The following is a 14,010-nucleotide window of genomic DNA, read 5'->3' as shown; positions in this document are numbered from 1 at the left end:
GTTAGATAACGATATGCTATTTTATCTTATGGATCCAATTTTCATATACTAGTGTAACATTGTTACAAAAAAGAAATTCCCTAGTACTTTCTACGACGTTCAAGACAACTCTTAGTAAAGTAAATTATGCCGCCCACTGCAACATTTTTTCAACAGTGATACAAAATTTATGGATCGTACTAGAATATATGCAAGTCAAAAAACAAACAAGAACATAAATATATACTATCAAAAAAGACTAGAAATCTCTGGTAAGAAGACAAATAATTTAAATTGTGAGAAACAGCTGAACTTTATCTGGTTGTTTGATGATGCACCAAGTTATCGCTCTTTTGTAGGACTTTCTCCAAGTCTTTTTTTTTTTCTTTTAATTATTTTGCATGACATTGAAGATATATTTGTATCTAGTTCCTTCTTGTATATATAATGAGATCTAGTGTTGTGGATGTGTTAATTCAGTTGAGACGATATATCAATATATACCTATCGAATCTCTAGTGGATCTTCTGAATAACTTGTTTAGTGAAAACATTGCAACATAGTTCAAATTTGGGGGAACATTATAGCTCTTTTACTAACTACTTTTAATTTCTTTTGGAGCTTAATCTCTATATATGTTTTCTCTTGTAATTTCCTATTTTCTTATATAGGTCTTAATAAAGTATCATTTCTCTAAAAAAACCAAAACCCTAGAAAAAAGAAAAAGAAAAAGAAAACATAATATAGTATAATTGGAAATTCTCCCACCCCCATTTGCCCATGCCCACCTAATTCTCTCCCATCTCTCTCTCTCCCTTCAATTTGATGGTCTTATTATGTATATATACACACACACAAACATAATCTCTCTCCCACTCTCCACCATCCACTTCCTTTAGTCATCTTCTTCTCTTTACAAAACCACTTCCTCTCTAAATCTCTCTCTATAAAAAGCACTTCCTCCATTAAAAGCCACATCTCCCCCACAAAAAAAAAAAAAAAAAAAAAATTCACCCCTTCCCCCTTCCTTCTTCTAATAGATCCCTTTTTTTCCCCATGGATGACCCTTCCACTAACTTCTTCTTCACAAATCTCTTCAAATTCAACTCTCCCACCACTACCAGTTTCCACCCTTCTTCTTCTTCTTCTTCTTCAGACCCTCTTCGTCTTCCTCCTCCTCCACCTCCTCCTAATTTCTTCCCAACTTTCCACCACGCGCCGCCACCGCCATCGTCCCCGCCGCTCCGCCAAGCTCTCCCTCTCCTTAGGCTAAGCCCCACAAGATCATCATCACAAGAAAAAAACAACAACATTAAGGAATTAGATGATGAAAAGGAGGAAACTTTAATGAGAGTTGCACTTCATATAGGGTTACCAAGCCCTAGAGATCAAGAAATAGAAGATGAAGAAGAAGAAGATCAAGAAATAGAATATGAAGAAGAAGAAGAATTAGAAGAATTAGAAGAAGAAGAAGAAGAAGAAGTAGCAATTTCAGGGTTATGTTTGAGTAATAGTAGACTAAATAAAGGACAATATTGGATCCCAACTCCTTCACAAATCCTCATTGGACCTACTCAATTCTCTTGTCCTGTTTGTTACAAAACCTTCAATAGATATAACAACATGCAGGTAAAAATTTCACTAATCTCTTTTCAATTTACCACCTTTCTTTTTCTAAAAAAAAAAAAATCCCATCTTTTAGTAATTTCACAACTTCTTAATTAAAATTTTTATTTGAGTTTTTGTTTTTCTTTTCTTTTTTTGCATGGATTTGTTGAATGAATGCATTAATGTCTGATTTTCTTTTCTGATCCAACCCTGAATCTGCTGCTGAGATCAGTAACTTCTTTTTGTTTTTTTTTTTTTAAATCAATTTTTTTAAGTGATTGAACAACTCAAGCAATGTTCTTTGTGCCCCCCCCCCCCCCCCCCCCCCCCCCCTCTCCCTTTAGTACTTGAACTCTGTGCTGTTGTTGCTAATTGCTGATCTCTCTTCAACATTTAGTGGGCTTCTTTTTCTTTTTTTTTTTAATTAATAAAAAACTGATCTTTAAGGGGGCAGTTGCTTTTGTTTGTTCAGAGAAAAAGGAAGATTAAATAAAGACACAAATCCATATATTTTTGTTTTGAAAATATAGAGAAAAGAAGAGAGATAAAAGATTTTTTTAAAAAAAATCTGTTTCTGTTTTTCTGCTTATAGCTTCCCTTCTTTCTAGGGAAACAAACACATGTTTTTGCCTATTGTATATTCCAAAGCTTCTTTCACCCATGATTAACAATCCCTCAATTGATTACAAACCATAAAGATTTTTTTTTTTTCATCAAAATAGGTTTTTGTTTGATTTTTTTTTCTTTTTCTTCCAAATGAGTGTTGTAAAAATTTGATCTTTATAACTTAAGAAAGCTATTTTTTTTATAGAAAAATAATTAAACATAACTTTTGTTTAGATATATAGTACATTGATGATGATTAATTTGCTTTAGTTCACTTACTAAAACTAACTTCATTCCCTTTCATGATAGTTGAAAGTTTCTTCCCTTCTCCCTCACCCCAAATAAATTATGGAAATTTTTCTGTTTTTTTCAAATGGGTATTCCAAAAATTCTTCATTTTTCCATAGAGAGGAGAAAAAACCCCATATTTTTTCTTTTTCTCAAAACCCACATTGTTCAAACAATCATCATTCCTTCAAACTCCCCAAGCGAAGAAGTAGAGATATATATACACAACAAATTCATCCCTCATATCTCTTCCTTAAAACCGCCAACATCAGTATCGCTAAGCCGAGTGATTTAGACATATATTTGATAATTCTTCGACTCACCCTTCTCTTTAGATTGAAAGTTCGAATCTATGCACCCGCGTAATTTTTCCATTTGATATTGATTCTTTTTCTTTGAACAAAATACTTAAAGAACACATTCCTCACGTTCTCAAGGTTGTTTCCATTAGTTTAAACTTTTAGATGTTCTGAATATGCATAGTTACCTTTGTTATCCCAATGGTGTCAACCTAATTTAAATATTCTGGTATAGCTACTAACCTTTGTTATCTAAGTAGTTTCTTAAAAAAAAAGATCGTAATTTCCGTTATTTTCACCTTCTCTCAAAATGAAAGGTTCAAACTTTAACTCAAATTTTCAGAAAAAATTAATAATCAAACAAGACCTAGCTAAGTCATTTTGGTTTTTTTCTTTGTTTCGATATAGATGCACATGTGGGGGCATGGGTCACAGTATAGGAGAGGACCAGAATCGTTAAGAGGAACACAACCAACAGGGATGTTAAGGCTGCCATGTTATTGCTGTTCACCAGGTTGTCGCAACAACATTGACCATCCAAGAGCAAAGCCATTAAAAGACTTTAGAACACTTCAAACTCATTACAAACGGAAGCATGGAATCAAGCCTTTTATGTGTAGGAAATGTGGGAAAGCCTTTGCTGTTAGAGGAGATTGGAGAACTCATGAGAAGAATTGTGGAAAGCTTTGGTATTGCATTTGTGGCTCTGATTTTAAGCACAAAAGATCACTTAAAGACCATATCAAAGCCTTTGGTAATGGTCATGCTGCTTATAATCATAATCATAATAATAATAATCCTGATCTTCATCTTCATCGTCTTCATCATCGTCGTCAACGGTTCGATAATGAAGAGGATGATCATGCTTATTCTGAAGTTGAGCAAGATCATGATTGATTTTGTTCCATTTCTTCTATAATCAGGATCATTGGGTTATTATTAGTATGTTCTATATATATATATATATATATATATATATGGGGTTTTAGGGAACAATATTCTTATCTATATATATATATTATATGTTACAAAATCCAGGGTTTTTCTTCTTCTTTTTCCTTTCAAGCTATTTTAGCAGCCAAAGCTTTTTTGTATATTGAATTTGCCATTTTTAATCAAACTCTCTTGGTGGTTATGGCTTTCAAATCAAATCCTGCTCTTCTTCTCTCTAATTATATTGCTATGTTTTTAAATTGTAGTTTCAAATCACTGCTAAGCTCAAAAGTTTAACTTGATCATGTTTAATTAGATTTTGGCTGAAGCTTTTTTATGCTATTGTAATAATGTGAAATGTTAACTAATTAAACGATCAATTTATGTCATATTTGATAATTGACTAAAAATTAAGTAAAAAGAAAAGAAACAAAAAACAAAAGATGGAGGTACGGCATATTAAGAACATGTTTTAAAGAAAATATTTTGTATTGTACTAACAAAATGTCCCGTATACTAAAAACATATCAATTTCTTTGTTGTGGAGACGTTATGATCGAAAGAGAGTTATTAGCTAGCTTAGGTTCTATGGTGGAATATGTTTCTTGTTTCTTTAAACGGTAGTGAAGAAACAAAACTTAAGTTCAATCTTAGACTACATTTATTTCGATACATTCCATCAATATTATATATAGATGTTACAAAACATTTTTTTAAAAAAAAACAAACCTATCAAGTGACAATTGAACGAGTTAGAGAAAAAGATGAATACAATATAAGAAACGCCAAAATATATACTATATATTATTATCATCATAGGAGGGGAAAATAGAGGGTGCATGGAGGGAGAAATATAATAGGGTGTACGTATTATACATGGAAACCATAAATGCTGTGATTAATTACACTTCCATAAAAGGTCAAAGAAAGTTGATTGATGTGCATAAAACAAGAGAACTATTGTTCAACCATGAAAACCCACCTCACCCCATTTCTCTCTCTTCTCTCTCTCGTCTCATCTTTTTTTTTTTTTTCCTTTTAATGATTATTTTTCCTTTTAAGATTTTCATGATGACTAGTATAATTCACCAACTCATTTGTAAAATTTCAAAGGCTAAGACTTAAGAAGAAAAAAAAAAAGAGAGTAGAGTCTCTTTAATTAATTTATTGTTTTTTTTTATCTCTCTATGATAATGTTTTTGAAATGTAGGGGTTAAAATGTTAGACCTTTTGAAATCCAACATCTCTCTGCAAAAATATGTACTTCCTAATAACTTTTCAAATACGATCATAAATATGATCCCTTTTGCTTTACTTAGTGGGGGAAAATGAAAAGAAAGGGAGGGGGGTTGATCTTTGCTTAGGGTTAATTAATTTGTGATTATTGTTTGTTAATTATGTGGGTTTGATCTAATCTATGAAAAATGTAAGGAAGATTAAATATCTTGAAGTGTATGTTTATAATGTTTAGGGATTTATATTCCCCTAATAATATATATGAGAGATTGTTTTTTAAAAATAATTAAGAATTAAAAGATAAAAGAATGTAGGTTTAGAATGCTGTAGTAATTGAGAAATATAAATTATCCCAAACATAGCATGTAGCTATCACATCAATCATTGCAAATATAGGGAAAAAATAATTACAATTAAGATAATCAATCATCATATAAAACTAAATCACCATGTGACTAATATATAGACACACATGCACATCATTCCTTCTCACAAACAAAAAATCAAAATTACTCATGAAATTTATTTCACAGTAAAAAGAGAACCTCCGTTTAAAATTAGAAAGCGCTTGTTTTGAAGTTCTAAAAAACTTAAATATACATGGGTCTAAGAAACTCAAATATACGTTTGATTAAGGGGTTTGGAGTACTCAGTTTGTAAACCCTATACATTCCTTCTCTTTTCCACTGTTTTTCATGCTTCATAATGTGATTATAATGTTGATAATTATTATGTTATAGCCAGCTTGGAAGAGGGGTGAGAATATAGGAAATGGGGGGAGTAAATGAGATGTTAATGAAGGGATTTGAAGGGGTGTGGTATAAGAAGGGGGAGGGGATTTGCAGTGGAATAGATACTGGTGGCAGCTTTTTGTAGAGAGAGATGGGCACAAAAGGTATAGGACAGAACACTCTAATAAGCCTAATAATAAATAATAAAATTGATAGGGGAAGAGAAGAGAGGAGTTTGGGGTGTGGTGTGGTGTGGGGACATAGAAAATTGTAGAGATGCTTCCTACACTGCATACACACACATCCCCTCTTCTGATGGATCAACTGTTTATTGATACGACCTTTCACTTACTCTTTTGACTATTTTTCTTAACTCTCTTTCTTCATTCTCTCTCTCTCTCTCACGCACAATAACAATAACCCTCCCTCCTCCTTCTTTTTCTTCAATTAATATGATATGCATTATATACTCGAACGCCTGCAGATTTATCGAATAGGGTTTGCTTGGTTACGTTGTTTATTAGATCAATATTAGTAAATCTAACGAGATACGTTTGAGATCCAAATTGAACTTACTTTGGGTAAAGTTATTAGTGATATGTGTTGTTTGAACTATATATTGTAATATTTAATGTTTGAGTCTCTTATTATAATAATTGAAGTATTAAAATGATTTGATATATATGCACTCCAATCAAGCATAAATAAAGTTCAAGTTTAGATATTATTATAACTCCCATGTTATACTAATCAAACACAACACTTCATCCAACCCTTAACAAAATGTTAAGATGATCATCATGAGTTATATATATATATATATATATATATATATATATTAGATTTATTATTTACTTATAATGTAGGTTGAATGATAATTACTTGCAAGAGAGATTGATCATCATGAGTTATATATATATATATATTAGATTTATTATTTACTTATAATGTAGGTTGAATGATAATTACTTGCAAGAGATTGAAAATTTGCATGAGACTCCAATAAGTACTAACCATACTAATATTGAAAAAAATGAACAGATGAATTTTTTTAGGTTGAGAGAGAAATGGCTGACCTTGTATAGTTATGGCCTTTAAATTGCCATAACTTTTTTTTTCCATACAAATATATAATTTTTTATTAAAATGATAGTATCTCTTAAAAGAAAAAAAAAACCACTTTAGGTTATTATTTATGTAATGTAAAAATTAATATTTTGTATGTGTATGCTAAAAAGATGAATTTAGGTAATTATTTCTATAAAAAGAAAATTTTCAAGTTTTTATTACAAAAACAGAACTTTCTTATTTGTTTTATTATGTTATTTTTGTGTACTTTTATGTTTAGGGTATCGATTATTGGTTACACATCTCAAAACAAGTATCAAAAGAAAAGAAAAATCTATATCAATTAGATGTTTTTATGATTATAGTTGGTATCCTAATTTATAAGACCATTAATATAAATTAGTTAGGCGTTTTTCCAAAAATAGAAAAAAATATATATTTAAAATCACTAAAAAGAAATTCATTCCTTATAAATATTTGGTTAAATTTTCTTTTTTTTTTTTAAATTTTAAAATTAGGATTATTAGGTTATTAATAACTAAGACTTTTGTCTTAATGAACAGCAACAACGACACGATCTAGTTTATCAAAATAGAACAAAATTAATAAAAGAAAAGCTCATCCAACGTTCAAAGTTTCCTCTGTTAAATCTCTAAATATTCATTTGGTTGATGCTCAAAACTATATTATATCCATAGGCAATCTTTGGTCTACCGCGTCTCTGCCTAAAAAGTGTAAAGTCTTCATTTGGACCATACTTAATAATGGACTAAATACTATGCATAATAAAGTCGAATTCGGAATCCTTCGTTGTATCTTAACCCAAGCTGTTGTATTCTATGCAAAAACCAATCATAATCGTTGACGCACTTCTTCCTGCAATGCTCTTATTCAACGAAGGTAGTCTGTAGTTTTTTCTTGTCCTTCTGAAGCCCTTGATTTGGCGATTAATCTTAACTCAATGGAGTTCTTGTTGAATCTCTTTTGCATACTACACAAACATATATCAGCTGCTGAAAGACTCGTCATCAGCAATCTCATTGGTGCCTCCCTGTGGTGTTTATGGCTAGAAAGAAACAATAAAACATTTAACTCTTTGGAGAAATATTCTATCAGTTTGGAGAGATGACGTTTTATATTTAATAGCATCTTGATCCTCAAAATCTTTCATATTTTCTGATTACGATGTTACTCCAATTGCTCTCAATTGGAAGACTTTTCTCTAGTTTATCTTTTTTTTGTTTGGCTTGTTTCATCTCATCGAACATTTTTTTGTGTTCTCTTATATCTTCTCATACTCTTAGTGCTATGGAGGTGTCAATCTAGTTAAGATGCATGAGTGCACTCCATGATCTCTCTTCCTCTAGTATCTTGTTTTAAAAAATAGCATAAAATATTGAAATATAGCATAATTCCTTCCTAAAACTTCTTTTTGCAATATTTTGTAGATAGTTTCAATACTTTGTTATTCATAACAATTTCATCTTTATTTATGAACATTTTCAAGAATAGTAAAAGATTGAAACCATTTATAAAATATAAAAAAATCCATCAAATTTCCTATAACCTATTTAATTTTTTTCTTCTTCTCTTTTTTTTTTTTGGAATAATTCACTTTTATCAATAGGGTTTTAATTCAAACCAACCCTGTTTCTAAAAATCCTGTTTCTACTTGACTTTAATTTAAAAGATCTATTAGAATTGAAAATAATCATTCTCAAACATACTCTAACAAATATTTTATGGAAGAAAAAAAAACATAAATCTAACAAAAAGAAGAAGAGGAAAAATGGTGGAAAAATATAAAGAATGAAATAGTTTATATGTATAGTGAAGAGAAAAGAAGAGGAGGGGGTGAAGAAAATAGAAATAGTAAAATAGAAGAAAAGCATTTAGTGGGCATTAAATAAGGTTCCTACCCCTTTGGGAAAGAAGAGACCCTACCACAATTTGACCATTCCCTTCTTTCCTTTATATATATATCATCTCTCTCTATATACATAGATTTTAAGGGGAAGAGAGTGGGTTTTGCATATATTACCCTTTCCTTTTTAGATAGTGCATGATTTATGCCCTTCATGACATGTCCCTTTCTTCAAAACCCCCCTTCTATACTATATATATATATATACATATTATACTCTCAAAAACATTCACACCCATCAAAATCCCTATTCATTCACCAAACCCAAAAGGACACTCCTATTCTCATTTAATTTACTCATATTATCCTTTTTCTTTTGCATCATTGTTATTAATTTAGAAAAATAAAATTTTAGGGGTAACTCCACCAACATCCAATCCAATGGTATATAGAAATAGATGTAACCTAATCTTTCTCGTGGTGTAAAGACAACTTAATTGAGATATTGATGCGTCTATCGATCTCTTGAAATTCGATTTTTTAGCAAGAAAGACATCTTTTCATTTAATTTCCTTTTGTCTCTACTTTCGTATATTTTTCTCTTCCAAAAAATATATAATATAGGTGGGTGGTTTTCCCACTCCCCTCTCTACTTGGAGTGAAAACCTAAAACAATATATGGTGCCTTTTATACTCAATTTCTAGTTCATACTCAAACTTTTCTAACACTCTTATGGAAAATTATTCGAGGAAGTTGTCACATTGTTTATATTGTTGAAATTAATTATGATAATTAAGGAAACTATAAGATGTATCATAAATATGAGTCTAAATGTCATTAGGTATCATTAGGTGTGGTGGAAAACATTGTTTTGGTGGCCCCAAATCAATGTTTTTCTTTTTTCATGATTTTCATGGCCCATAAATTTTGTATGGAAATTGATTTTATTTTTCTTGTTAGGTTTTTCTTCACAGGGGTAAAGTCATAGAAGCATTTCTTCTCTTTTTTTTCTTTTTTTGGTAGTTGTTCCATAGGTTTCTTTTCCCGTAAATTCATTGCTTTTAGATTTCGGTATAATGGGATTAAGAATATATCAACCAAGTTATAATATTTCAATCTACCTTCTAATCCCTCTCTCCTGGTTTTGTTAAAAATAAATCATAAATATTGTAGTATATTCTATACTTAATAATGGTAAAAATAAACTAATAAATCAAAACAAAGTCATTATAAGTAACTATTTTTGTAATGAAGTTTGTAAATAATTAAACTTTTCTCTCCCTAGACTTGTGGTATAAAAACTACGTTATGATTATAATTAACTAAAGAGTAATATATAATAAATCACTTAATTAATTAAATAACAATAAAATAAAATGAGTATAACTCAAATAACCTAAGTTTTTTTACGATTAATTTCTCACACTCCATAAATGGTCAATATAAACAAATTAAACCACATAAAGAGAGAGATTGCATACATCTTTTGTTAGTATTTGTTTTTTAACAGCTTACTTTATTTCTCTAAATGAATTAGTGTGGAAGTGTATCGAATAGTCAAATACAATAAACAATGGGATTTGGAGACATTGTAGAATAAAAAATGCATTTAGCAAATGTAATATAATTATCATTAATGAGATAGATTAATTAATTAATTAGTTTTAAAATCCCAAGAGGTGTTTAGTGGATTTTTAGTTTGGCTTCTTCTTCTTCTTCTTCTTCCTCCTCTTTCCAATGAGGAGATCATGAACTAATATTTATATATAAAGTGTTTTTAAGGTTTTATAATTAAAAATAATAGTAAAAAAGAGAGAGTTAAAAGTATGTAAAGGAGTGTGTGAAGTATGAAAGAGACAAAACATACAATATATATCTGTGTAAAAGAGAATAATAATATTGTGTATGAGTTATGGAACTGTGTGTGTGTGTGACTTATATATAATTTATATCTTTAATCTTCATATTTGTATTCACATTCCATTACATTGAGGGGACAATTATGTCTCCCCCATTCCCCACTACCTTTTGCTTCCATTTCATTTTCTATTCACAGATATATATATTATGTATGTATTCACTTCTCTCTCTCCAATAAAAGAAAAGAACTGTTCTTTTCATCTTCATTCATTGCGTTGATCAATAAATGTTGAAAAATAATAATTGACAACCGAATATATATATAATATAATCATTTATGTGTAACTATCATAGAAATAGAGATATTACATTTTATTCAATAACAAAATATAACATGATGTAAAAGATACATCAATTAGGGTCTACGTCTACCATATATCATTGTGGTCAAGTAAATGTCTAAAGGTTGAAGATAACAACAACAATAATCTAGGGTCTATTAAATTAATTAAGTAAAATAAGTGTCATTACATAATGAAACATGGTTACTATTGTCAAGATAAAAATAAGAAATAATTAGTTTATCTAAAAAAATATTATATATATAACTACTTCAAATAAGTTATTACCAAAATAGCATATAAGAAATAATTATAAATATGACAAATAATATAGGATATGATCTTGGAACATAAGACTCCAAACCTAAGATTTAGAATCCGAGATAGATAAAATTAGATGTAGAAATCTTCCTAATTCAACGTTGTGATATAGTTTAAGATAATTTAAAAGAACGGTAGTTGACTCTCCAAAAGAAAAAGACTACTGGACTTAATATATTGAAAATGTTAGAATAATTATACTTTAATGGAGAATAATAATGGATTCACTTGGTAATTGAGTAAATTAATTAAACCACTAATTATGTGTATTTTTTTCTCAAGAAAATCTAGGGGTCTACAATTTGAGGGGAAAAAAGAGAGTATATTTACTACTTTACTGTCTCTTAAAAGTTATGTTTTCAATGGTTCAATTCTTACATGAATAACCTTATTGTAAAAATATTTGAAACAATTATTTTTCATTTTGAGATCAATAATTATATATTCCAAAAGTAAAATGTAGATATTTACTTTTACTCTCACATGTCACAACAAACAAAATCATATTCTTTAAATAAATTACTTTTCAAGAGGATTAATTATTTAAAATCTATCCCTAAATTATTTCTTACAATTTAATTTATCAACTACTCAAACTATTATTACACGAAAGTGAAAGAACTCAATTAACATATGAATATAATTCCAACTAAAAGATACAAAAATCACTATAACTATTTTGAAGGTGTGTTTTTGTTATTAAAATGAAATATCAACTTAAATTAATCAATATAAAATGAAGTAAAATTTTAAAAAATTGATGTTAATTCTTTTAATTTAGACAGTAGTATTATCATGGAATATTACAAAAAAACGTAAAATATTTGTAGGAATACCAATTATGTAATAGTGTAATTCACTCAATATTTGGAGATATATATGTGTGTGTGTGTATATATATATATAAATATTTTGCTTAGGTGTTAAGCCACTTTAAAAATGGTATTGACTCTCATATGGATGTGTGCATAAATAAAGTTAATAAAGAGATTCTGCTAAAAAAGATTAATTTTGACGTTTATGCTATCAAATCAAGTAGGTAAATTTTTGTTCATAATGCAAATACAATTTATTCCTTAAAAGAATCGTTAATTGCCAAGAGAAGATCTTAAGATAGTACCATTAGTTAATAATTATGGCTAATTGATTAATTAAATTAGGTCCCACTTTTCAACATACAAAGTTATATATATAGATATAAATTGTAAATTAAAAAGAAAAAAGTGTTTATAGAAACATGGATGTCCCACCCATCAAATCAACCCAATATCTTATTCCTAGATAAATTACACACATCCATGCATCTTTATTGGGATTACACTTTTTTCACATTTAATTCCTTTTTTTTTTTCATCTATAGAAGTGTTTAAAAGCATTAGCCATTGTTTTAAAATTTTAAAATAGTAAGAAGAGAATTTCTAAAAAATTCAATAGAAAGTATTTCCAAGGTGTGATTGATAAATCATAAATCAGTATGGTAATTAATTAAATTAATCTTTTCCATCCTACGTTAATTCAACACTTTTGTTAAAGAAAATATAATAGTGAATTTTTTTAGGATTGAGATAAAAAAAAAAAAAAACAAGCCATATAAAAGATTAAATCATGAGATATGTTTTTAGTCCCAAAAATTGAAGGATTGGTGCATTTGCCCTTGACCATTTTTAATTTTTAAGTTTTCATTCTTGAATTTTAAAAAAATACATTTTCTTAGTCCATTTAAACACTTTTGGAAATAATTATGTGAAATTAAAAATTATAAAAGATTATTTTCGATCTTTTTTTCAAGTGAGTTAATGAACTTTTTAACTAAAAAACTTAGATTAAAAAGAGTGCATTTAAAAAAAATAGAATTTAAAAATATATATTGGAGACTAAATAAATCTACTTTAAATTTAAAAGTGAAAAAGACATAAATTCTTACTTATTATTATACATACACTAAGTTGATATAAACTTGCATTTCATTTAGTACGTCATAATTGAAATTAATCCCAAAAACTAAAGTTTAATTCCTAAACAAAATCAATAATTCTAAATTAAATTAATTAATCCTTAAAATTGTTTAAACATTCAACATAAAATATAGATTTTTATCTTTTTATAAGGACCCAATTATAGATTTTAGCTTTTTACGAATAAATGATATACTTTTGTATCTTAAAAGAAGTTAAATCTAAAGAGCAAACTGAAACGAAATTGAAATATTAATAATAAAATGATTTTGGATCATATGAATTTGGAAAAACACAATTTAAAAAGTTCATTTATAGGATGAAAATGTAAATGGGTTGGATGAATGATTTTGTGGACCAATTTCAATATACAAATAGGATTTACGTAGGTCCGGCCATATTATGATTATGATTATAATTATTTTTCTCTTCTCTCTCTACCTAATAATAATAATAATAGCTTTGTAAAAGACATGCAAATGGAGGAAAACTTAAAAAGGAAGAAGCTTTTTCTTTTTGTTCAAACCACTTTCACCATCTTCCTAGAAGGATCACATCACCATCACCTTGGATTTAATCCCACTTTTAAACTATTGTACAAAACCATGTATATTTCAATCCAATTTTTCACATACATAAATTAGAATATTATGATCAAGATGTTCCTAATGTATTATATAGGATTATATTATGACATTCTTACATGTTTTTTCTTTGAATATATGTGTTCTTAAAAAGTATCTTCTCCTTCCCTTCATTACATTTCTTTAAAATTAAGTCTATGTATATTTTACATATAATTATAACATATACAAAATCAAATATATAATATACTCCCTTCTCAATTTTAATCCCTTAAATGTTAAAAATTCTCATTTGCCATCTAACTAGCTAGAGAATATGGAGGCCAACAAAGGCAT

General features: G+C 28.5%; 1 protein-coding gene across 1 annotated transcript; it reads left to right on the top strand.

Annotated features, from left to right (window-relative positions):
- Window positions 1-829: 829 nt before the first annotated feature.
- On the top strand, window positions 830-3,931 carry LOC101208110 (zinc finger protein WIP2). Its single transcript, XM_011653814.2, has 2 exons — window positions 830-1,608; window positions 3,189-3,931. The coding sequence occupies exons 1-2, from the start codon at window positions 1,036-1,038 to the stop codon at window positions 3,675-3,677; spliced, it is 1,062 nt and encodes a 353-aa protein (XP_011652116.1). The 5' UTR covers window positions 830-1,035; the 3' UTR covers window positions 3,678-3,931.
- The last annotated feature ends 10,079 nt before the right edge of the window (window positions 3,932-14,010 follow it).

The sequence above is a fragment of the Cucumis sativus genome, chromosome 3 (genome assembly GCF_000004075.3).
Source record: "Cucumis sativus cultivar 9930 chromosome 3, Cucumber_9930_V3, whole genome shotgun sequence".
In the NCBI taxonomy this organism is placed as follows: Eukaryota; Viridiplantae; Streptophyta; class Magnoliopsida; order Cucurbitales; family Cucurbitaceae; genus Cucumis; species Cucumis sativus.
Note: the sequence above shows the minus strand (reverse complement) of the source record. Positions and strands in the feature narration are given on the sequence as shown.

Coding starts and splice junctions, on each gene's coding strand:
- LOC101208110 (XM_011653814.2), top strand. CDS start 1,036: ATGGATGACCCTTCCACTAACTTCTTCTTCACAAATCTCTTCAAATTC. Junction 1,609..3,188: donor ATAGATATAACAACATGCAG/GTAAAAATTTCA, acceptor GTTTCGATATAG/ATGCACATGTGGGGGCATGG.